At 36.7% G+C, this 24,473-nt stretch overlaps 1 protein-coding gene across 7 annotated transcripts in view; it reads left to right on the forward strand.

Moving 5' to 3' along the window:
• Positions 1-292: 292 nt before the first annotated feature.
• nhsa (Nance-Horan syndrome a (congenital cataracts and dental anomalies)) overlaps positions 293-24,473 on the forward strand; it is a 30,428-nt gene continuing 6,247 nt past the window's right edge. Inside the window, exons 1-7 of one of the 7 annotated variants that reach the window (XM_056233988.1) lie at positions 293-451; positions 8,224-8,376; positions 11,444-11,583; positions 11,707-11,751; positions 16,428-16,490; positions 20,691-20,886; positions 21,454-21,501. In XM_056233988.1, the coding sequence (XP_056089963.1) occupies positions 415-451; positions 8,224-8,376; positions 11,444-11,583; positions 11,707-11,751; positions 16,428-16,490; positions 20,691-20,886; positions 21,454-21,501 (682 nt within the window). In that variant the 5' untranslated portion in view covers positions 293-414. The remainder of the gene's footprint in view (positions 452-8,223; positions 8,377-11,443; positions 11,584-11,706; positions 11,752-16,427; positions 16,491-20,690; positions 20,887-21,453; positions 21,502-24,473) is intronic. The other 6 variants (XM_056233991.1, XM_056233989.1, XM_056233990.1 and 3 more) reach the window with 6 other exon arrangements.

Consider the following 24,473-nt stretch of genomic DNA (forward strand, 5'->3'; position numbering starts at 1 on the left):
ACTGGCCAGAGTCCCACCAGGAGTGGTGTGGATTAGTGACCCTGTGCTTCCTTCCTTTGGACTGCTCAGTGAAGCATAACAGGATTACAGTGGCCCAAGTTGTGGCCGGACTGAACCATGTGCACCAGCAATAGGGGGTAGAAGATATCTAGGGTAAAAGGCTGGAGATTGGGGGGTTGCAGATGTTGCAGCAAAGCTGAGCTGAAAGTAGCCTGAGGTCTCAGTCAGTCAGAGAGAGAGAGAGAGAGAGAGAGAGGGAGAGAAAGAAGTGTGCTGTGATTCCATGGGGTGATGAACAAGCCCCAGGGGGCTGAAGCAGAAAAGCAAATGAAAACATTAGAAAAAACCAAGGCGGAAAATAGAGACACATTCATCCCTTGCTGACCATCTCGGCTGAGACACTCCACCACGGTAATGGCTCTCGGATGCTGCATGCCGCTGAGGTCTAAAGGTACGGTAGATGTCTCTTGTCATAGTGACATCTTGGATGCTACACTTTGTAGCTTTTTATGGCTGTCCAGTGATTTAGAGTTGACCATAACTCTCAAATTCCGTTTTGCAATCTTATCCCTGGATGTAATTTGATGTATAGCCTAGAAACTCAGACTTAAGTGAACTCATGTCATTTGAATGTTACTAAGTCTACTTTTGCATAATTTTTACAGTGTGAAATGTGCATTACTTCGCTTCTTTGGTGACCCAATGGACGTATTAACCGCGTTGTATGGTTGTGATGTTGTGTACCTGGAAGATTTGCCAGATTGACACACTATTTAGACTAAACCAAACTTTTGACTTGTGGTAATACCAAATGTGCTGTGACCTGTGGGGAGGGAAGGTGGTCTTCAGTGAGGCGTGGTGTCATTGGAACGAATGGCTAACATTTGGAGGGCTAGACTTTCCCACGTCAGAAGGTGTGTGTGTGTATGTGTGTGTGTGTGTGTGTGTGTGTTTGGATTGGGGAATGCCAGTGGTCGGGGTTTGGCTCAGGGTTCGTGTCTCAACCAGTGGCTGGTGATTAGAGGGTGATTGTAGACTGAAGATGGTGGGTTTGAGCTTGGGAAACAGGACAGCCTTAAAGTACATTCACACTGACAGCAGTTAAAATAGCTGGGGGTCACTATACTTTTTCTTGCAAGTAGTTTGTACTAGGGATGCATGATATATTGGTATGGCCAACACTGGATATTTAATTGTACATGCTTATTTCATCCATTTTTACATTTAGATTACCTTTGCCATAATCTAACACTCTCCTAAAGGCTTTAGGATAAAAAAAAAACTTTAGTAATTTAATAACACGGTTAAATGTAATCTTAAGCAAATTTCAAAATGAATATGCTTTTTTTCATACTTTGCATTATAATGTATATTTACTTGCATTTAAAATGATCATGCCACTCTTTGCATTCTCATTTGGAGTTACTTTATTGCATGGCATAATATATTTGCATAAAATTGGGCTCAATTTAGTTGCATTGCTGTCACTTTGTTGATGCAAACCACTGGCCCTTTACAAAGTTTAGATTCTGCACCCTTGATTTTTACAGTAAAAGAGCTCAGATGAAATCCAACACTGTAACTATGAAATGTTCAGACAGAATGTTCTGTTGTAGTTAAGGTATCAATTCAATTTGAATGTTTGAGGTTTTGGAATATCTGCAATGATTTGGCGCCAAGGCCTCCAACTTCGGCTTCGGCTTTCCAACTGTGGTGTTAAAAAATGCCATTTTACATGTTTAATCTACAGATAGCATTGATGATTGAAGAATAGCACTGACTTTGGAAAGATAGCAAAGAAAACAGGGAACAGGACCTGGAAAGGAAAAGGTTCAATGATAAAGTCTGTTCTGTTTCCCATCTCCACTTTTCATGCCAGAATAAGCCTGTTGGCTTATCTCGGATGATACAATCAGTAGACAAGCGGTCTCCACGAACCATCTCTATTGTTTTTGGGACTTGTTTTCTTCTGACATTGTGGAACAGAGGCATTGGAGATGGCCCGTTTTTACCACCTTTGAGATTTCTCTGATTTGTGTGGACGAGGGGGATTTCACCAAGAATTAATTGTGCCTGTTAATAGTGGTTTATTTGCACATTTTCGATTTTTGTTTAACGCTTGATTCCCTAAAATGAATTAATGGATTAGTTAATGTTCATCTCTATCATAGTTTTATGAATAACTGCTGCCATGATCACTAGATAATGTACAGAGAGGGACTCTTTTGAATTACCTTTGCACTGCTGTTTTCAAAAGTGTTGAAACCCCTGTTGTTTCTTTTTCTCAGTTTAGTGTGGAAACACTTTAGGGTGTTTATCAATTAGGTGCAACAGCTGCTGAAGAGACCCATGTAGACAAATGCCCTTCTCTCTCTGAGGTGTTCGGACTGTGGAGGGATAGAAAGAAAGAGTTGTTATTCCAGTTAGAGATCACTGCTGGGTTGCTCTTTACCCCATGCTGCTAAACAACTAAAAACCAAACAGCTCTATAAGGAAGAGATATCCCAGCCCCCCTTCCACACAACTACCCTGTCTTGAATCAACCGACTGACTGAGCTTGAGAAATGCTTGAGGATCTTGTAGGCTATTGCTTGCCTAAAAAAAAAAGAAGCAATTTCAGCACCTAAAGTCTTAGAATAAGAATCAATATGGCTTTGTCTTTTCAGAATGTGTAGGTTAAGAGGTATTGTGAGATCCCTACTGTTACTATAATGGTACTAATGGATTTCATACAAATGCTTCTGGGTCATATTCACCATTGTCATTAGTTTTTAATGCATTCAATAATGCACTTTATTATTTATGCAATGTCCCCATTTGACCCCACCCCTACCAAACATAACTAAATATTCTGTTTGTAGATTCTATTTTAGTTTAAAGGAATATTCACACCAAGTCTGTATTTTCACCACAAAAACATGCAAAACATGCATTTTGGGTTTTAATTTATTTTAAATATATATGGAATATAAAAATATTACATTATATATGATTACATATATAATTTTAAATATATATTATATTATTTTAAATATAAATATATAGTAATTTTAACTTTATAGAATCATTGTTTTAATTTGTATTCATTTAATGTATTTATTTCTTATTTATTAACTTTATTGAACCTCTATTTTATTTCTATTTATTAAATTTATCAAAAGGGCAGTCCCCTATTATCTAATGTGATAAATTCAACAATGTTTTTTGCAAATTAACTAATTTGTAAATAAAAATGTTTTTCTTTATAAAAAATTGTGCATGTCAGCATAAAAATTTAAATTGCAAATTTTGTCATGTCAAATTAGATTTATATATTATACTATATATATATATATATATATATATATATATATATATATATATATATATACTTTCTCAGAGATTGATGATCAATTGGCATGGCACCTAACTGTTTGTGTGAACGTTTTTTATGTTTAGTTGCATGGCGTGATTCTGTGGTTTTCATCTTGATTGCGAGTTGATGGACTGCGATGCTACATCCCCATGGTTGACTGGAGCCGTGTCTGTCTGAGTAAAGGGAACCGAGAAGGGCAAGAGTTCTGTCCTCAGCGGGGGTCACACTCGGAAACCCTACTTTAAACCTTCCTAATGCTTTCCACCACACTAAGGCTGTTTAAAATGCAGGCAAATCGGATTTTTTTTCCTCAAATCAGATCTTTTCAGGCAGACTGTCCGCACTATTAAAGGCAGGGAAGGTGATTTGTTCCAGAAACATTTTTTGTTATGCAGGCTAAAAGTCTCTTCACATCCTGATACCAATCACTAAGTTAAATGGTCTAAATGTATTTATATGTAAATGTATCGTCTACATTTATATATATTGTCCTACCTGCCTGTCAACATTGTGCGTTGTCACCAGTGAGTTAGACAGACGTCAGTCACCGAGCAGCACAAACGAAACAGTAGCCGCCTTTTACAATTCCTCCTGAACCAAAACAACCAGTTTATGCTGCGTTCACACCATAACTGTCATTTGGAAGAGATGGAAACCTGTGACGTTATATTTTGGAACGGTTCGTGACTCGAATTCATGCGTTTCAATTGCACAGCGAAATTAATCTGCAGAAACAGGTGGTACAGGTCAGAGCTCTTTAAGTTGTTGATGTTGATTATTACAGTAATGTTATGTGCTTTGAGACATGAGGTACTTTAACGCCGACTCTCGTGACGCTTTTGTTTGCTCCCTGCCGTTCATGTGTTTTGGAGGAGGCGGGGCTTTAGATATGCTCTGAAGTTTATTTGTTTGTTTTTGCTGTCCAGACTTTCAGAAACCATCTGGATAAAATCTGGATATAATAATAATAATAATAAACTTTATTTTATAAAGCGCCTTTAAAAGCAACTTCTCAAAGCGCTGTACACAAAATAAGCAATAAAAAGCTCAAATAATAAAAGTAACATCAAAAATCAAATGCTAATTAAAAAAATATGTCTTAAGTCTACCTTTAAAAATGTCAGCATCATAATTTTAAAATCAACTCGGAATCTGACTGGGAGCCAATCAGATATACAAAAAATATGATTTTTGCTGGCCTAAGTGTCCACATTTCATCCCTAAATTTCATGTTGCACTGTAAATAAACGTGAATTTCAATTGTGAATTCATTTAAATCGAGTAACATTTTTTTTTAACTCTTCTATACAGGCAGTTGCAATTAAACAGCAGAAACGGATGTGCTGTTGGAGATTTGTCAGATTAGTCCAAGTAGTATTAGTTCAAACAGTGGTCACTAAGCATCTTTTCAACGTCACGGAGGATGTTTGGCATAATAGATCAGTACAAAGTACAGAGGTTAGATCTTTTGACTTGACTTATGATCTCTAGTTTGATTCAATTAATGGTGAACTTTAATGGAGATTGTAACAAATTGGGATGAAATATACACTATTGTGCAAGAGTTTGGGGTCAGTAAGATTTTTTTAATTAAAGAAATGAATACTTCTATTCAGCAAAGATGGATTAAATTGATCAAAAACATTTACAATGTTACAAAAGATTTCTATTTCAAATAAAAGCTGCTCTTTTGAACTTTCTATTCATTAAAGAATCCGGAAAACAAAATGTATCGCAGGTTTCACACAAATATGAAGCAGCACAACTATTTTCAACATGAATAATAATCAAAAATATTTCTTGAGCATCAAATCATCATATTAGAGTGATTTCTGAAGGATCATGTGACACTAAAGACTGGTGTAGTGTTGCTGAAAATTCAGCTTTGATCACAGGAATAAATTACATTTTACAATATATTCAAATAGAAAACACTTATTTTAAATTGTAATAATATTTCACAATATTCTTGATTTTACTGTATTTTTGAACAAACAAATGCAGCCTTGGTGAGCAGAACAGTCTTCTTTCCAAAAAAAAAAATGTTTTAAGTCATACAAAAACCAACATTTTAAACAGTGGTGTACAGTATGTGATGCCAAACAAGTTGGTTTATAGTTTCACATTAAAGGTTTCACATCTTAAAGAAGCATCCCAGAACTGATTTAATTGGGTCAAATGGTGGATGAAAACGAACTGGATTCAGTTCAGATCTCCTCTTGTAGAATCAGTGGAGCCCGACACATAATTGTTTTCAATGTGCTCACCAATTTAATTAAGAACTGTACAGGATGCTTGAGTATATTAGGTTTTTTGGAAACAAGTTCTTGATGTTAAATTCTTCATATTTTTCTCTGAACCACAGACATAACGCTGTGAAATCGGATTTTGGAAGCGTTATTTTTCAGAGTGAAAGGCAGCTATTACATCTAAGGCCCGGTTCATCTTCACATGTCAAAAGTCTTTGATCCAGACTCAGAACTGGCCCAGGACACCGGTCCAGCTCGCTCCCAGACAGATATGCTCCTGAAATGAAACCTTTGAATCTAGTCCCAGATGGGAGAAATCAGAAATGAGAGGAATAATCTGGCATAACTACAAAGGAGAGCGGGGTATGGGATGGCAGAGGTGGCCTGCAGAACAGCTGAAAGCCAAATCCAGGACGACACAGAGATGCTTAGCAGACGCCTTTCGTCCGGTAAACACAAGGTCCATGATGCATTATCTCGGAAGAGGTCTCTGGTGATGTCATGCTCTTGGAGTGAGGAGAAGATCACTGCATGTTTCTGTTGCAGTGGATCATCTTTAAAGATGACGTGTGCCAATAAACAGATTGTTAATTTGGGGACAAACTTTTAAATAGTGAAAATTGCTCTTCATCTTAATCTACACTACTGTTTGAAAGTTGAGGATCAGTAGTTTTAAAAAAAAATGTTTTTGATAGAAGTCTCTTATGCTCATCAAGGCTGCATTTATTTGATGCAGTAAAAGCTGAAACAAATTGTGAAATATTATTACAAATTAAAAGAACAGTTTTCGAAGTGAATATATGTTGAAATGTAATGTATTCCTGTGATCAAAGCTGAATTTTCAGCATCATTACTCCAGTCTTCAGTGTCACATGATCCTTCAGAAATCACTCTAATATGATGACTTGACGCTCAAGAAACATTTCTGATTATTATCAATGTTGAAAATGATGACATAGAAAACTGATGAAACATATACCTTGAATGAAACTTAACTTAAAAAAAAAAAAAAAATCAGAAAATGCATACATTTAAATGTTAATGTGCCAAGTAAAAATTATATTTAATATTGTCACAAAATATTATTTGATTAAAAATAAGAATAACATTTTTTATTTAGCATTTTATGCAATGTCGCCATAGAACATTGAAAAACAAATTTTACTTTATTATTAATATTAACAAAATATACCCTTGTAGACTTTATAGAAAGCACATTTTATTGTCATTTGCATCATGACATGTAATTTTGCTGCAAAGTGCTGCAAATATGTGTGTGTGTGTCCCTCTATGTCTGACACACACACACACACACACACACACACACACACACACACACACACACACACACACACACACACACACACACACACACACACACACACACACACACACACACACACACACACACACACACACACACACACACACACACACACACACACACACACACACACACACACACAGATAACAGATACAGAGTTGTGCTCTATTGAGTTTGTGACCTAGATTGCTCTGCATTGATGCTGGTGACAGGAACGCCTCATAGAGGAGCTGAACGTCTATTCACTCGCATTACAGCGAAAACTGCCGGCAGCATTTCAGTCAGACAGACCCTCTGTGTCTATTCAGAACTGAGGCGCTCGTGTGTGTGTGTGTGTGCATGAAAAATATCTATGTGTATTTCCTGTTTTTATGAGCATGCGAACAAGAATTAAGTAATATTATAACATTTGTGATTTAAACGTTTCTTACAAATGGTTTAGTCTGAATCAGCTAATTTTGAATGTCTGTCAGTGGAAAGACAGATGGTTTTAGCCCCTGAATGGTGTCGGTATGGCCTTTACCAGCCAGGGCTGACTGGATCTGCATGCCAAAACTATAGTTATGGGCTGCGTCTGAAATCGCATACTCTTGAGTATAGGTACTTATTTTGTACTTTGCAAGCGCTAAAAAAAAAATTCTATATAGTATGAATGTGTGTAATTCAGATGCACTGCATTCGCCATGTTGTCATTAGCATGTGTGATACCAGCATCAGTTGCACATACTGTGTTTCGCCTACTGAAAGTATGTGATTTTGGGTGCAGAACTCGTCTGAAATAGAGTAAACTGCTTATGTTTGCTTTAGGCTCATGAATCAGGTGTTTGGTTCCATTAAATCCTTTTGTTTCTCACACACTGATCCATTAGCCACTGGCAGATTCGCAGCATTGTTTGGCTAATGTTGGGCTATTTGATCAGCACTGAGGTTATTTGCACTTCACACCAGTTGTAGCTTCTCTGAGAGCGTTTGAGGAAGTGATTAGAGCAGGTTTATAGGCAGAGTTAAAGAGTTAAAGCTCTCAATCGGAGCAACTAGACCTACTGATTCACTGACTGTCTTGGGGAATCTTATAAAGTCAAGAGAATGTGCAATGAAGCACATCTAACAATTTAGTGGAGGTACAGAAATCACATTTTTTAAAAGTAGGCTACCTAATATTTCCCTTTTCCTAATTAGGCTAATTAATTAGCAAACATCCACTGATTAACGCAGTCTAGTTACTATGTCAACATAAACATATGGCCACTTGTGTGAATGATGTCTTTGTAAGATATTTGTCGTTCTCTCTGCAGCGCTGTCTAATCTGGACATTGAGAGTAAGCTGAGTGGACACTACCAGGCCCCTTGGCTCCTGCAGAGGAACGTGTTCCTGCCCTCGACCCGGCCCGCCTGCGTCCAAGAGCTGCATCGACATGCCAAGCAGAGCCTGCGGGCGCTGTACAGAGGTTAGAGACCTTTACTAATCACTACCGCTCGATTATCAATCATCATATTTACTCCTTCATCCCGAGAACACCTTTTGACAATCACATCTCATCTAAGCAAAGTTGTTTGGGTTATTCATAATCCTCCATTCAGACACAGACCGCCCTCTAGTGGAGGAAGATGGAAACGTCACGTCTCAATGATGTGATATGTGATAAATGCCCAGTTTATATAGTATAGTAATATATTATAGTATTTGTAAATATTTTGAATTAGCTTTATTTTTATATTTTCAGTTTTTTAGTGTAATTTTAGTTTTATTTAGGTTTATTTGAAGTATCTCTATGTAGATTGAATTATTAAATTGACTAAATTTAGTGCTTTCAACTGTTTTTTTTTTTTTTTTAGTTACTTGCCAAGGCAACATTTCTAATTTTTGGTTAAGTTTTCCAAAATATTTAAATATTTTATTTGATTTCAGCTGTATTTCAATTTTTAAAAAAGTATTTTATTAATATTTGAAGTTTAAGTTTAGGTTAACAGTAACATAACTTTAACAAGACAGTATTTTTAGTTTTAATTTTAGTTTAAGTTATAGTAATTTGTCATTTTTATTAGTTTTTCTAAGTATTTGTGTATATATCATTTATTTTATTTCAGTTTTAGTAATTTTAGTACTTAAACTTTTCCAAGGCAACTAATATTTTTCATCTAATGTTTATAATTTATTTTATTTCACCTTTATTTCAATTAACGAAAATGATTTTATTAGTTTTAGTTTTCATAACAACACTGTACATGACAGGATATAACTATTATAACTATAAAATTAAAATGGTAATTCTTAAAACGGATTTGATTTATTTGTAATGTATAAGAAAAAGTAAAAAACGGCAAAAGAATGTCAGACGATGTAATAATTAGCCACACGCATAATACAATTTAAACCATTAAATCTCCATCTATCTATAAATTACAGGAACGTCTGTCTGTCTGTGTGTCTGTGTGTCTATCTGTCTGTCTGTCTGTTAATCGAATATCTCTAGAACCGTTAGTCTGATGGATTGAAAAAGTAGTGTACATTTTTTTTATTATACATTTGTTACAGTCTTATTATACATTTATTACAATGTAATCATACATTTATTACAGAGTTATTATAAATTTATTACAATATAATTATACATTACAGTGTTATTATATACGTTTATTACCATGTAATTATACATTTATTACAGTGTTATACATTTGTTACAATATTATTATTATACGTTATGTTATTTTTTTGTTACATTATTCTTTTTGAAAAAATTCTTATTATACATATATTACAATGTAATTATATGTTTATTACAATGTAATTATAATTTTTTTACAGTGTTTTTATACATTTATTACAATGTAATTATACGTTTAATACAATGTAATTATACATTTATTACAGTGTTATTATACATTTGTTACATTATTATTATACATTTGTTACATTATTATTTTGTTTCATTAGTCTTTTTTGAAAAAGTAGCGATTCACTTTCGAAAAAGTAACGATTCTTTTTTGAAAAAGTATCGATTCACTTGAAAAAGTAGCACTTCATTTTGAAAAAATAGCAATTCTTTTTGAAAAAGTATCAATTCTTTTTTGAAAAAGTAGCGATTCACTTTTGAAAAAGTAGCGATTCACTTTTGAAAAAGTAGCGATTCACTTTTGAAAAAGTAACAATTTAACTGAATCTTTAAGTCAGCTACACTGTTTAATTCTGAATATTATATTTTATTCTGATGCGCTTAACGTTATCGTTTTCTCAGAGTTTAGGCTCCTGTGTAATAGTAAACAAATAAAAACATAACTGTTCATTATGTAAGGTCTTTATACACCACTAAAACATAGTTATGTGTATGATATTGCATTTCTGTCAACCGATCCTCCTAAATATTACACACTGCACCTTTAAAGCAATTGAAAATGGACAAATACCAAACATCATGATTATAAGTTCAAACGTGTGAATTATGATTTCATATAACTAGGCTATTTCTAATTTCTAATTCACTATGCTATTTCTAATTACTAGTGGTGCTTGAGTTGCAAGCATCACTGTTATTATATTGCTCTTAAGGTTAGTGATTTGAACAAACACCTAACTCTAAGTATTAAACTTCAGAGTGTATATACCTCACTATTTACCTCACTATTCACTGTATATACCTCACTATTCAAAAGAAATGTTTATTGATTTTAGAATGAGTCAATCATCAAATTCAACTTTTATCAACGGGGAGGCTATACAATCAGTTACAAATCATAAATATCTTGGCATTGTGATTGACCATAAGCTTAAATGGGATCTGTGGTCTGACCTCATCAGCACTAAGACACAACAAAGGATGTACTTTTTAAAGAAACTGTTATCTTTTAATGTTCATAACAAAATGCTGCAGATGTTCTATTGTTCTTTTATTGAAAGTGTTTTGGCTTTCTGCATCACCTGCTGGTTTGGTAATGCTACTGAGGCACAGAAGAAGTCTGTAAGAAAAACAGTAACAATGGCCAGTAAACTATTAGGGATCAAGTTACCAAGTGTGGAATGCATTTACAGGGAAAGAGTAATGAACAAGGCAAAATCCATTGTGAGAGACAAGAGGCACCCCCTTGCCTCTTCATTCGAACTGCTGCCTTCTGGGCGACGATATTGCCTCCCTCTGTTTACCAAAAATAGATCAAAATCTTCATTTGTGCCTCAAGCAATTAAGTTTTTAAACATGTAAGTTAAATAGGAAGGATACTTAGCTGGTCTGGTATGCCTAATTTAATCGGTAGTAAAGTGCGGGGTATGGTTAAATATGTGTTAAGTGTATTAGTATGTGTCTTTGTATGTTTAAAGGTTCTCCTTTGGTGTATGATGTATGTTGTAATGCCTACCTGATAGCCATGCAAACAAAGTTTCTTACGGGGACAAATAAATGTACTTTACTTACTTTACTTATTTGTGTTCCAGACATTATTATTCCTCAAATCGCGTGTCTTGTTGATATAAATGACTTACGGATGGATTTGCGTTGTGTTTGTGTACCTGCACATCATCAGACCAGCAGCAGAGGCAGGAGGTCAGCGAGAGGCAGCGGAGGGTCACCATCTCCATCTCCATGGCTCCGCCCATCATGCCCAGTTACCCGTCGCCCCGCGCCCACAGGACACGCCCGCAGAGAGAGAGACACCTGACCACGGTAAACATCTGCCCGCAGAACCATGTGCTGTTACTGCAGACCTGGTCTATAGTGGGACTTCTGGTAGACGGTGTGATGATGATGATGATGATGATGATGATGATAGTGTGTCTGTGTGTTTAGGAAAGGACAGAGAGAGACATAGAAACTCAGACAACACAAACACAGGTAAACACACGCCTGTGTGTCACGCAAAACCGACACGCTGCACTGCATGGAGATATTTTGTTTTAGATAAATCAGTCCACCATTGTTGTCCTTTATTTGTGTATGTTTTCCTTCAAATATCCCCTTGTGAAAACGTATTTAGTGTGCTTTTTTAGTGCTTATTGTGATGGTTTAAAGCAAACATGTGAGACAAAGTATGAAATACTTTGAAAATAAAATAAATTAACACCTCGTTTCAATTCACCATTCATATAATACCAAAATGGTATCAGAAACATAACCGAACCCTGCTTTGTTATAGAGCAGATTTCAGCAGTGGAGTGTTCGGCGGTTTGAAATTTATAGGCTATATAATATATACATTTTTGTCAAAAATATATATATCGATATTGAAATATACCGGGAACTCTTTCAATACTCATTTTCCATAGATACACGATAACAGCTGCGCTTTCTCTCTCTCGTCTTTCCGATAGGCGAATTACACACAAACCCGTTTCATTTGCTCCGGATGAATATTGTTGGTGTTGCAGGGCTTGAATTTCGGCGGGTTTGCGTGTATTGTGCATAATTTCTACAGATTTTGTGCTCACACTCAAAGTGCGGCACATAAAGCCGTCTCTCAGTACTAAATTGTGTTATTTTTTACTGCTTATTGCGCTTAAACAGTCAAATACACACAAAATAATGTCAAAATGCTGGTCTTATGTGTTCACATAAACACAGTCAGTTATGTCTTAAGTGAACATAAACAGTTGAGAAAGAAACGCATGTGTAACAGTATAATGGATCTGTGCGTCTGTTCTTAAAGTGACAGCAGCCTATTATACCTGCTGCCAGCCTAATATACCTGCTGCCAAATTATGAGATAATATAAAAAAATATCTATATGGCAGTTTTTCCCCATGGTATCAATGTCAAAATTGTGGCCAGTGAAAATGCTGAGTGGCTAGTAACTTTGTAAAACCATTAGCCACAGTGGCTGCTGAGCAGAGAAGTTCATGTCAAGCCCTGTGTAGCCTTACTAAACAAATTATGAAATAATATGAAACAATACTTTACATTGTTCTCCACTTAAACCAGGAGCCAAACCCTTAAAAAATAATAATAATAAGCCAAAATAAAATAAAAAATAGTGATAGGCGAAACACTTCCAACTGAAATTTCAATGGTTTGCCGCTATATGAACCCATGAACCATATGATTTTATGTATGATTTTTTCTTCAGCTGAACATGAAAGAAGGTATTTTAAAGAATACGGTTAACCAAACAGTTGCTGGTCCCCATTGACTTCCATAGTATGGAAAAAAATATTTATACTATGGAAGTCAATGGGGAACAGAAATTGTTTGGTTACCCATATTCTTTCAAATATATTCTTTTAAGCTCCACAGAACAAATAAAGGCATACAGGTTTAAAACAACTCGAGGGTGACAAAATGATGACACAATTTTTATTTTTGGGTGAACTATCCCTTTAAGAAACCGTCATGAAAGTGCATAGACTTCTCTCTTTAAGTACACTTGTCTTTAAGTAACATTGTATTTCATTAATATTATATTATCTGCAAGTATAGTTCTTTTAAAATATTCTATTAACATATAAAGAACACTAAAAGTGCACATTAAGCACATTTCTTCTTTAAGAAGGGTCATATACCTTGTGAAGCATAATCAACATGTTCCTTACAGCAATAGAGTATTTTTTCTTTGCATTGATGTTCATGATGGTTCTAGAGATTATGTATTAATTTTTCAGTCTCATAGTTTGCCTATTTTGACTCATTGTGAATAAAGCAGAAGCATAACTAAATTAGCCAGGTTGCCAGTTCATTTGGTCATTAATTGAATAATTATTTAATGTTGATTTTGATCCAGCTGATCCGAAAGCAGGGAGCATCTCTCTGGATGTCGTGCTGTAAGGACGTTATTTGTATACCAGGCCGGTCATTATGAAAATAACTCCTCTTTTGCAGCCAACCATGCAGCCGTGAGGACAAACAACATTAATTTCTTTGTTTAACAGTGTATGATAACAACACTATTTCTTTCAGGATGTTTTAGGCTGCTAACAGACGTTCAGTTAGCTGTGTTGGATTATGTATACACTCACCTAAAGGATTATCAGGAACACCTGTTCAATTTCTCATTAATGCAATTATCTAATCAACCAATCACATGGCAGTTGCTTCAATGCATTTAGGGGTGTGGTCCTGGTCAAGACAATCTCCTGAACTCCAAACTGAATGTCAGAATGGGAAAGAAAGGTGATTTAAGCAATTTTAAGCGTGGCATGGTTGTTGGTGCCAGACGGGCCGCTCTGAGTATTTCACAATCTGCTCAGTTACTGGGATTTTCACGCACAACCATTTCTAGGGTCTACAAAGAATGGTGTGAAAAGGGAAAAACATCCAGTATGCGGCAGTCCTGTGGGCGAAAATGCCTTGTTGATGCTAGAGGTCAGAGGAGAATGGGCCGACTGATTCAAGCTGATAGAAGAGCAACTTTGACTGGAATAACCACTCGTTACAACCGAGGTATGCAGCAAAGCATTTGTGAAGCCACAACACGCACAACCTTGAGGCGGATGGGCTACAACAGCAGAAGACCCCACCGGGTACCACTCATCTCCACTACAAATAGGAAAAAGAGGCTACAATTTACAAGAGCTCACCAAAATTGGACAGTTGAAGACTGGAAAAATGTTGCCTGGTCTAATGAGTCTCGATTTCTGTTGAGACATTCAGATGGTAGAGTCAGAATTTGGCGTAAACAGAATGAGAACATGGATCCATCATGCCTTATTACCACTGTGCAGGCTGGTGGTGGTGGTGTAATGGTGTGGGGGATGTTTTCTTGGCACACTTTAGGCCCCTTAGTGCCAATTGGGCATCGTTTAAATGCCACGGCCTACCTGAGCATTGTTTCTGACCATGTCCATCCCTTTATGGCCACCATCCTCTGATGGCTACTTCCAGCGGGATAATGCACCATGTCACAAAGCTCGAATCATTTCAAATTGGTTTCTTGAACATGACAATGAGTTCACTGTACTAAAATGGCCCCCACAGTCACCAGATCTCAACCCAATAGAGCATCTCTGGGATGTGGTGGAACGGGAGCTTCATGCCCTGGATGTGCATCCCACAAATCTCCATCAACTGCAAGATGCTATCCTATCAATATGGGCCAACATTTCTAAAGAATGCTTTCAGCACCTTGTTGAATCAATGCCACGTAGAATTAAAGCAGTTCTGAAGGCGAAAGGGGGTCAAACACAGTATTAGTATGGTGTTCCTAATAATCCTTTAGGTGAGTGTATCTTTACTTACGACACTGTAATCTAACCATCAGATGATAACACATGATTCCATCTTGTTCATGTTCATTTGACTTGTCATGACAAGTGACAACATATTGCTGATCGCTTTGGATCTATAGAGTGCTGATGTATGTTTGTTGGCCGACCTGTAAGTTTGCATCACTGTTTCCCTCGACAAAAACACTACAGTTTTTTTCCTTTGGATTATTGCAGTAAACAAGCTGTTACCAACAAAAGTTTATGATTTATCATTGTGATAATCTTCACAAATGAACACATCTTTTATGAATTTTGAAGCCTAAATACAATCTCCAGAAGTAAGAAGCTAAATGTAAGCAATAATTGAACTTACACTACAGTCACATGACTTCAATGTCACCATCACTAAACCGCATTTTTCAAGACAAGTAAAGGCTTTGAAAAATCGCAAGATATAGTTAATGTCGTAGAATAAAACGTGGATATATATTGAGCTTGTTTGAACCACAGGCCTTATTTCAGGCATTTAAACAAAAACCCATTAAAAAAAACGTATTGATTCAGAACTCGTTTCCGGGGTTTTGGCCTACAAAAATACGTCATCCCTCTGTGTTGCACTGGGTAGTCCCGCCCACTGTCAATTCTGATTGGTCCAAAATCTTGCTCAACATGGATGCATATTAAACAGCAAGTTTTGCTGTGACCGAAAAGTTATTTGCTTCTGAAATGCATTGCATCTGTTTAGGACACATGCCAAGCTTACTATCCATCCTACATAGTGTGCAATAGAATTAGTGAGTCTCAAATTATAGTATGTTGAAAATAGTATGCTACATTTTGGTGATGAATGGGAAAATACTTCTTGAACCAAACTGCACCGTGCAAGCATGCACTTTTCCATCACCAGCAGAGCTCGCTTTTAGTGCACACTATATATGTATGCGAATCGGGACGCAGCTGGAGTTATTAAAGTTGAAGTACTCCAGATGACTTCTTAATTATATATAATCACCTACATCTATATCATCACGTCATGTTTTGACAAGCACAGTTCAGTTCAGTTTTATTTATCCCTTAGGAAATTTGTTTTGCACAGATTATACGCATCACATTAACACAAGCACACACACAAGTAGACAAGTTAAAAAGGCACATGGTTACAGACTATTCAACATTGAAATAGCAGTTGGTATAAATGAGTTTTTGAACCTCCCCCCATTGCTTGAGTCACGGGTGTTGTGTTAGTTTGAACGACTGTGACTGTTTTGCAGAAGTACCTGCACCAGACTGTGATTCCCTCATTGTGTTCATTTCTGTGTCCATATTCATCCTCATATTCATGTCCATCTTTGTGTTTGTTTGTGTGTGTTGTAGTTCCAAAGCACCCGGTCCTCCTCCCCTACTGAGTGTTGTCATTTTTCCCCATGGAGCAGAAAGGTATTTTACAACCGAATGTCTCCTAAATCCTACTTTCACGCTGTTTTATATCCATAATCATGAGGGCAAAACTGCTTCCAGATCAGAACCTTTGACAAAAATAAGACTCTTTAGAAACTTTAAGACAAGTTTTTAACATTTATGAGCTTTAATATGCTTAATCAGATATCATTCACTTCTGAATGAAAACCAAATCTTAACATGGCTCTTTGTGTTTTTCTAACATCTATCATTCTTTAAAACGTCTCTTCTGATGCTTAACCTTCTGTAGTTCAGAACGCCTGACCTAACATCTGGATCGATTAACCGTCAACATAATCTTCTGTGCATGTGTGTGCAAGTCTGAATGAAAGAAAATGGGTGTATTACAGTCTCAGAAACTTATTAAGGGGGGAATTGATTTCCGGGGCATTTTACAAAAATATGAAGCAGCACAACTGTTTTCAACATATAAGAAATGCTTCTTGAGCATCAAATCATTATTAGAATGATTTCTGAAGGATCATGTGACACTGAAGACTGGAGTAATGATGCTGAAAATTCAGCTTTGATCACAGGAATAAATTACATTTTAAAACTGAGTGCAATGTAATGTTGTAAAAAATATAGATTTGACAAAAAGTCAGTAATGTTAAGTGAACATAGACAGTTGAGAAAGAAACACATGTGTAACAATATAATGGATCTGTGCGTCAGGTCTTAAAGTGACAGGAGCCTAATATACCTGCTGCCAAATTATGAGATCTAAATGGCAGTTTTCCCCCATGGTATCGATGTCAAAATTGTGGCCAGTGAAAATGCTGAGTGGCTAGTAACTTTGGAAACCACTAACCACAGTGATTGCTGAGCAGAAAAAGTTAATGTCAAGCCCTGCTAGTAATGCTGTATAAATAAAAATTTGCACAGACTAATAAAACATTGTCCTTCTCACACCCTCTCCAGCATTATGCTCCAAAAAACAGTATGTGAGGAATGTCTTCCGGGACGCACGCACACGCGCGCACACACACACACACACACACACACACACACGGAAGTGCGCTAGTCTGAGGTTTCCTAATGACAGGGTTTCCAGTGTAGAGCTGCTGCCTGACTGTGTGTGTGTGTCTGTGGCAGAAAAATATAATTGCCCATCAACTCCCCGCACTGTGGCTTACCCACAAACCCCTGCCTGAGTGCCTGACTCCAATATAGAGAGTGAACAAGAGAACAGAGGCACTCCATCATGACTTCCCTTTTGAAATTTTGTCTTCGACTCACATCTGTCTTTTTTGATCAATTTTAAGGCATATGCAGCATCCAAAATTAATGCAAGGCTTTGTTCCTTAAGTTACCAGCTATGATGTGTCAGTTTGACTTACAGGCTGGTAACGTGGAACTGCAACATAATGCATGCTTCTTCTAAGTCGAATGATAAAAACAATATCCTGATCGACGAATCCATTATTGAGCACCAAAAATATTTGAGCATCAAGTCATCATATTGGAAGGATCTCTTAAGAATCATGTGACTCTGAAGACTGGAGTAATGATGCTGACAATTCAGCTTTGATCACAGGAATAAATTACATTTAAAATATATTAAAATAGAAAGCAGTTATTTTAAATTGTAATAATATTTCACAATAGTTAAGAGTTTTTACTGTATTTTTAATCAAATAAATGTAGCCTTGGTGAGCAGAATTTTTTTACTTAAAAAAAAATTCGAAACCTTTGACTAGTATTGTACTTATTTATTCATTTTTACTATTTTTTTAATCACTTGCCATTGGAAGATTGACAAAATGCAAATTTCGGACCCTAAACATGCAATGCTTAGCATAAGTGAACACATGCTAAAGTTGACTAAAAAGAGGAATAAAAAAATCATCTTTTGGAAATGGATCTAAATGCCTTAATTTAAAAAATGAGGAAAAATCCAACCTTTAAGGACACCAATTTTCTTTGCAAATGAATAATGTATCGTAAATAAATAAATGTTCTTCCTTAAAATACAGGGTGCATAAGTCAGGACACCCCTATGTTAAATTCCCATAGAGGCAGGCAGATTTTTATTTTTAAAGGCCAGTTGGAATTAAAATAGCCCCACATCATCACATACCCTTCACCATACCTAGAGATTGGCATGGTTTTATTTCAGTTAGCCTAATAGCTGGTTTGATTTGCCTTGAGAGATGATCTTATGGAAAGTACCCCATGCCAATCTCTAGGTATGTTGAAGGGTATGTGATGATGCATGGTGTGTTCACTTATGCTAAGCACTGTAGGTCTTGTAGACATACTATAACTTTCACTTTCTCAAGTTTCCTCGCGTTCCATCTTTCTTTTTCTGGTTTCGAACTTCATGTATGGCATTCTTTCATTCCCCTGATGTTTCTTTTCTAATCAAAATAGCCCTTTGAACGCGAGCCAGATGGAGAAATCAAACCGTCACATTTGGCACATTCCCAGCCCCCTACTTTCCCTCTTCTCCTGCTCATTTTGGCTCCATACCCTCCTTTTCTTTTTTCTGCTTTGATCCAATGCTTTGCAATACTCCACTTCACCCCTTGCCCCTCATTTCAGCGCCGGCAAACAAAAAGGCCATAAACTCCCTTTGATTCTGTCCGTCTGTTTTTGTGCCTCTTCCCTCTTTCTTTTCCTCCTCCTCCTCCTATGGTTTTGGGAGAAGTTTCCGTGGTAACACTTTTTTTTTGGCTGCTGTTTATTGTGAGATCCTCATTGGGCGGCTGGGAAAGCGACACACATAGACTCAATATCACAGCTCTCTTTAACACTGCACGTTCATATGTGGCTGGGTGACAGCCCTAAACACTTCAAACCTTTTTAAGCTCTGTAAACTTCACAAGGTAAGTTTGTACAGTAGCTTTAACTCATTAGCTTAGCTGCAAAGTTAACTATCTGACAGGATTTAGTAAGTGTACTTCAGCTGGTGCAGTGGATGACAGCTGAATAGTGGGAATTGAACACTGAAGTGTTGTGTTGCATGCTTCATGTAGACATGTGTCCTGGGTTGTTTAATTTCTTATAACTTTTTCCTGAAACTGTTTCACACAAATGCATCTTCATCGTCATTTGCATGTGCCAACGCTTCTTTATGCATGTGCATGTAGGTTTTGTAACAAAAAATCTAAATGTTCTACAATTTGAAGTGTTATTCCTCTGTTTCACAGACTTCATGAAATCAAAATACGATTTTTGTTGCTTTTAGTTTATGTCGGTTAGCATTGAAGTATTCTACAACAAGTTCTTCTTTTCCAGAAAATATGGACCAAAAGTATGCAACTTTTAAATATTGCTATAGCCACTGACTAGCAAAAAGTCACTAGCAGATTATGACTGACATAAATAAAGACCATTGGCCATTTAAAAGAAAACAGGTCCAACTTCTTGTTTTATTGGGAAATACGTCATAGGAACATTAAAGGGTTAGTTCACCCAAAAATGAAAATTCTGTCATTAATTACTCGCCCTCATGTCTTTCTAAATCCGTAAGACTTTCGTTCATCTTCGGGACACAAATGAAGATATTTTGATGAAATCTGAGAGCTTTCTGTGCCTCCATTGACAGCCTAAGCAACTACCACTTTCAAGTCCCAGAAAAGTAGTAAAGACGTCATTAAAGTACTCCATGTGACACCAGTGGTTTAACCTTAATTTTATGAAGCGACGCGAGTGCTTTGTTTGCGCAAAAAAACACAATTTACCAAAATATTAATCTCCAATGTGCGTTCATGCAACAACGTCCACTCTAACATCAACACAACACACATGGGAGATTAATGTTTTGTAAATAAAGTGTTTTTTTTTGCGCAAAGGACTCGCGTTGCTTCATAAAATTTAGGTTAAACCACTGGTGTCACATGGATTACTTTAAAAATGTATTTACTACCTTTCTGGGGCCTGAAAGTGGTAGTTGCATAGGCTGTCAATGGAGGGACAGAAAGCTCTCAGATTTAATTGAAAGATCTTCATTTGTGTTCTGAAGATGACTGAAAGTCTTACGGTTTTGAAATGACATGAGGGTGAGTAATTAATGTCAGAATTTTCAATTTTGGGTGAACTAACCATTTAACTGCTCTAATCAAGTGAATTCATGGGGTCTTGAAGTTCACCGCAACACTGGAAACATCATTCATTTGATAGACATTCAACCGCAGAAACCTCATTCTGATATTCTTTGCCGTAATGTTATTCTAGGTTGCTCCTTCAGTCGATTCGGATTCAGAGGCAGGGGCTCTGGGCCACTGGCCGAAGTGCCCGATCCCAAACGTGCCCTCAACGCTGGACAAACAGACAAACTGGGCTGGAATCTTACCATTACCCACCCCAGAAGAGAAGATGAAGACGGAGTCTCGAGTCATCACCTCATGCATCGTTCCCATTAACGTAACAGGTAAATGCCCCTAGTGTTTGCTGGTGATAATGCATGCTGAGTCAGAACTGAGTCTGACACTTAAATGGTTGTTCATAGCAGTTATAAAGGACAGTTTAAATTAAAGAAAAGCTACTTTCATTCTATTATTGCTCAACTACATATGGCTCAAGTTTGGTGAAGTTGTCACTACTGAAGGAGAACTTTGGTCCATTAGGATCTAGTGATGTTGTAAAAGTGTGCAAATTTAGTATGTAAAGAGCAATGATAATAACAAATAATGCCAGGAGCTTTTGTGCCAATTCTTGATTAAGGGTGTGTTCACACTTGTAGTTCGGGTTCTCTTGGTCCTTTCTTAATCCCTCTATCAGATCAGAAATGACAAGATATTGGCTTTTACCTGCCTATCTTTTTGCTGTGATAGTTTTGCTAGTGCTAGCATAACTCAGGAACAGTACCGGTATATGTTGCATCTCATAACTAAATGCATATGAAAACATGAACATCTTGACCAAAGTTCTCCTCTGGCATCAATGAACAGAAGGATCACCTTGTGAGAACGCTGAATTTTGCGTGTATTGTTTTCAGAGGAGGGCGCCAACGCTACTTCCCCCTCAGCGATATCAGCTTTGCTAAGTGAGAGATCTTTTACATGTCCATCAAGTTTCCCTCTTCAGTCTCAGTGCCACTTCATTCCCTAACCATCACCATTTAGAACAACATGTGGAGAGAGAGAGAGAGAGAGAGAGAGAGAGAGAGAGAGAGAGAGAGAGAGAGAGAGAGAGAGAGAGAGAGAGAGAGAGAGAGAGAGAGCGAAGGGGTTGGCATCTTAGCTTTATAAACACTCTCATTGTGGCTGTTGTTTCTTCTTAATTAAATGCAAAAACAGTTACGGAAATTGATTATTCACATTACTAGCTCATGCTACTATAAGTTGGCGTTAAGTGGCCATTAATTTAATAAATAAAAGGTTAGTAGTTCTGAAACATAGATGGATAAAGTAAACGGGTGATTTTTTCAGTTAGGGGAACTTTTAAAACCTCATTCTGTTTTAAAGGTGCAGTGTGTAGATTTTAGCGACATCTAGCGGTTCGGTAGCGAGTTGCACTAAGGGCTCAGCCCACTGCTCACCCCTCCCTTTCGAAGAAGCTACGGTGGCTAAAACGGGACAAACATATCGTCGTCTGAGACAGCAGAGAATAGCCAGAGGAAGCCAAGTTTCTGTAGCACAGTCCATTAAAAACCACATCATGGATAAAGTTTACAAAGCCATAGTCAGGTGAGGATCAAGGCTCTTAATATATAATATAATAATAGTAATCAGCTGATTGTGTCATGAACGTAACCAGCACAATTCTCCCCACATAGCAATCCCATAATACAGCGAGGGAGAAAAAACCACATGAAACTATCCAACTACATATTTTTTCTAACAGGGTAGTAAAAGTTTAGCTGGCTAATATAAGCTGTTATGCTGTAGGGCTGTGGCTGAGCTGGTTAAAGCGTAAAGCATTGTTTATACTCGACGCGTCCGCGGCAAAAATGACGTGATTGTAACAGCGCGCGCGCCTCCGCATCCCCTAGACACCATTTACTACACACAAATTAATAAATAATAATGAATAAAAATATTGATTTTTTTTCTCTGGTTTTGAAAACTCTTCGCGATCGACTTAAAATGCTTCCAAAATCGACTTGTCGACCGCGATCGACGGGTTGGTGACTCCTGTAACGTTACTGTTTTACGGTCAATAGTACTAATCAGCTGATTGTCAAAGCCATAACACAGCGAGGGAGAAGAACTAAGTTACATGAAACAATCCAACAACACATTTTACACCACTGACAAGGGAAAAGTCACTACTCATGGTGTCTATGGCTAGCTTCTAGCTTTCTGTGCCTTCTCTTTCAAGGTATGAACGAAACGCTCAGTAGCGTTGTGTGTCCGCTGTCGGCTACGGTAGAAACATGACGTCACAATATGTCGACCTTCATAGAAGGGGGTGCCCGCGGTTATGTAGATATAAATGTCTCATTCAAAGGTAATAAAAACATAACGGTTCATTGAGTAAGGTCTTTATACACCACTGAACACATAGTCATGGATCTTATATTGCATCTCTGTCAATAGATCCTCAGAAATATTACACATTGCACCTTTAAAAGCGTAAAAAATATTTGCTTTAAACTTTTGGCATTTTAGACCATTTGCTAGTTGAAGGTTAAACAAGGCCATAATCAGATCTTCTTTATTCCATGGCATGTGATAAATTTTTTAACATAGATTAGTGGTTCTCAACGGGGGCGTTCAGAGAACAACGGGGGGCGTTCGAAGCAAGATTTTCGAAAGGGGTGCGTTCAGGTGTTAATGGGGGGCGTTCATGAGTTTAAATATTTTTGCTCATTTACTTTTATTCATTTTAAGCATTTAATAATTTATTTGTAATAAACACTTTAAGTGGGCCATTTAAAAAGTGTTAGGACTATTTATATGTTAAATTATGTTTTAAAACATGTGCAGAGCGTGAGGTCATATTGTGTGTGCGCGTCTATGGTGCCAATAATGTCAAAAATATGATGTGCAGTCAAGTTTAGGTGTGTGTATGCTGTTTAAATGAGTGTTCTCACCGATACGCTTGTTGTGATTGGCGGAGTTTTGACAAGTTGTATTTTGACGACTAGAATCACGCAGCGGAGGAATGGAAAGTTGACAAGCCATTAAAAAGTATTGACTTATATATTTTCAATAAATCATGTTCCCATTCACACTAAATTCTATTTATAAGGTAAAACTTTTTAAAACATTTTTAGGCATTATTAATCCCAATGCCTAATGCCAAAATGTTTTATTTGTTCACCAAGTAATTCACTGGTCCGGCATTTTTTGTTAACTCGCAAGACAGTAAGCAGAAAATGACAATTTGATGGATAATTTCAATATGTTCTATAATCACATTTTGGTAATGTATTCCGCCATCACATCTGAGCGCGAAACGCTGCTTGGATAGTTTCAAGATAGTTACATAGAAAATAATGAATAATACAATAATAATTTAATTTAATTTAATTAATCATATGTGTTTATTCTTGTTAGAATATATTTTATTTTACTGATTATGAACACAAATTAATCACGACAAACCAAATTAATTGTAATTGTATTAATGAAAAACCAGCTGATACCAAGGTATTTTAGGCCTACAATTCTAACATAATTTTTCATGAAAAATCAGGATTGTATTTATTTATTTTTCGAAAGTAAGGTTAATGTAAGTAGCTTCTTGCAATACTAAAACCTACGTGCAAACATTACCGCTTTAATGACCGTCCTTTATTTTTCAGTGCATTTGTTTTACAATATATGGCTATTACTGAAATGAGATTAATATTACTATTATGTAGTAGTGTAATGTAGACAGACAACTAAAAGAGGTTTGAATTTTCCTTTGTTTAATTTGCACACTGAATATGGGTGGAGCTTTTAATTTTGAACTCTCAAAGTGCACCAGATTGATGAATTTAACATTAAAATGCACAAAATTTTCTGGGGGGCATGCCCCCGAACCCCCCTAGAAGGCTTGAGGACCACCCACCACAGATTTAACAAA

This window comes from Rhinichthys klamathensis, unplaced genomic scaffold, assembly GCF_029890125.1.
Source record: "Rhinichthys klamathensis goyatoka isolate OS25496 unplaced genomic scaffold, OSU_Roscu_1.1 h1tg000386l_1, whole genome shotgun sequence".
NCBI classification, from domain to species: domain Eukaryota; kingdom Metazoa; phylum Chordata; class Actinopteri; order Cypriniformes; family Leuciscidae; genus Rhinichthys; species Rhinichthys klamathensis.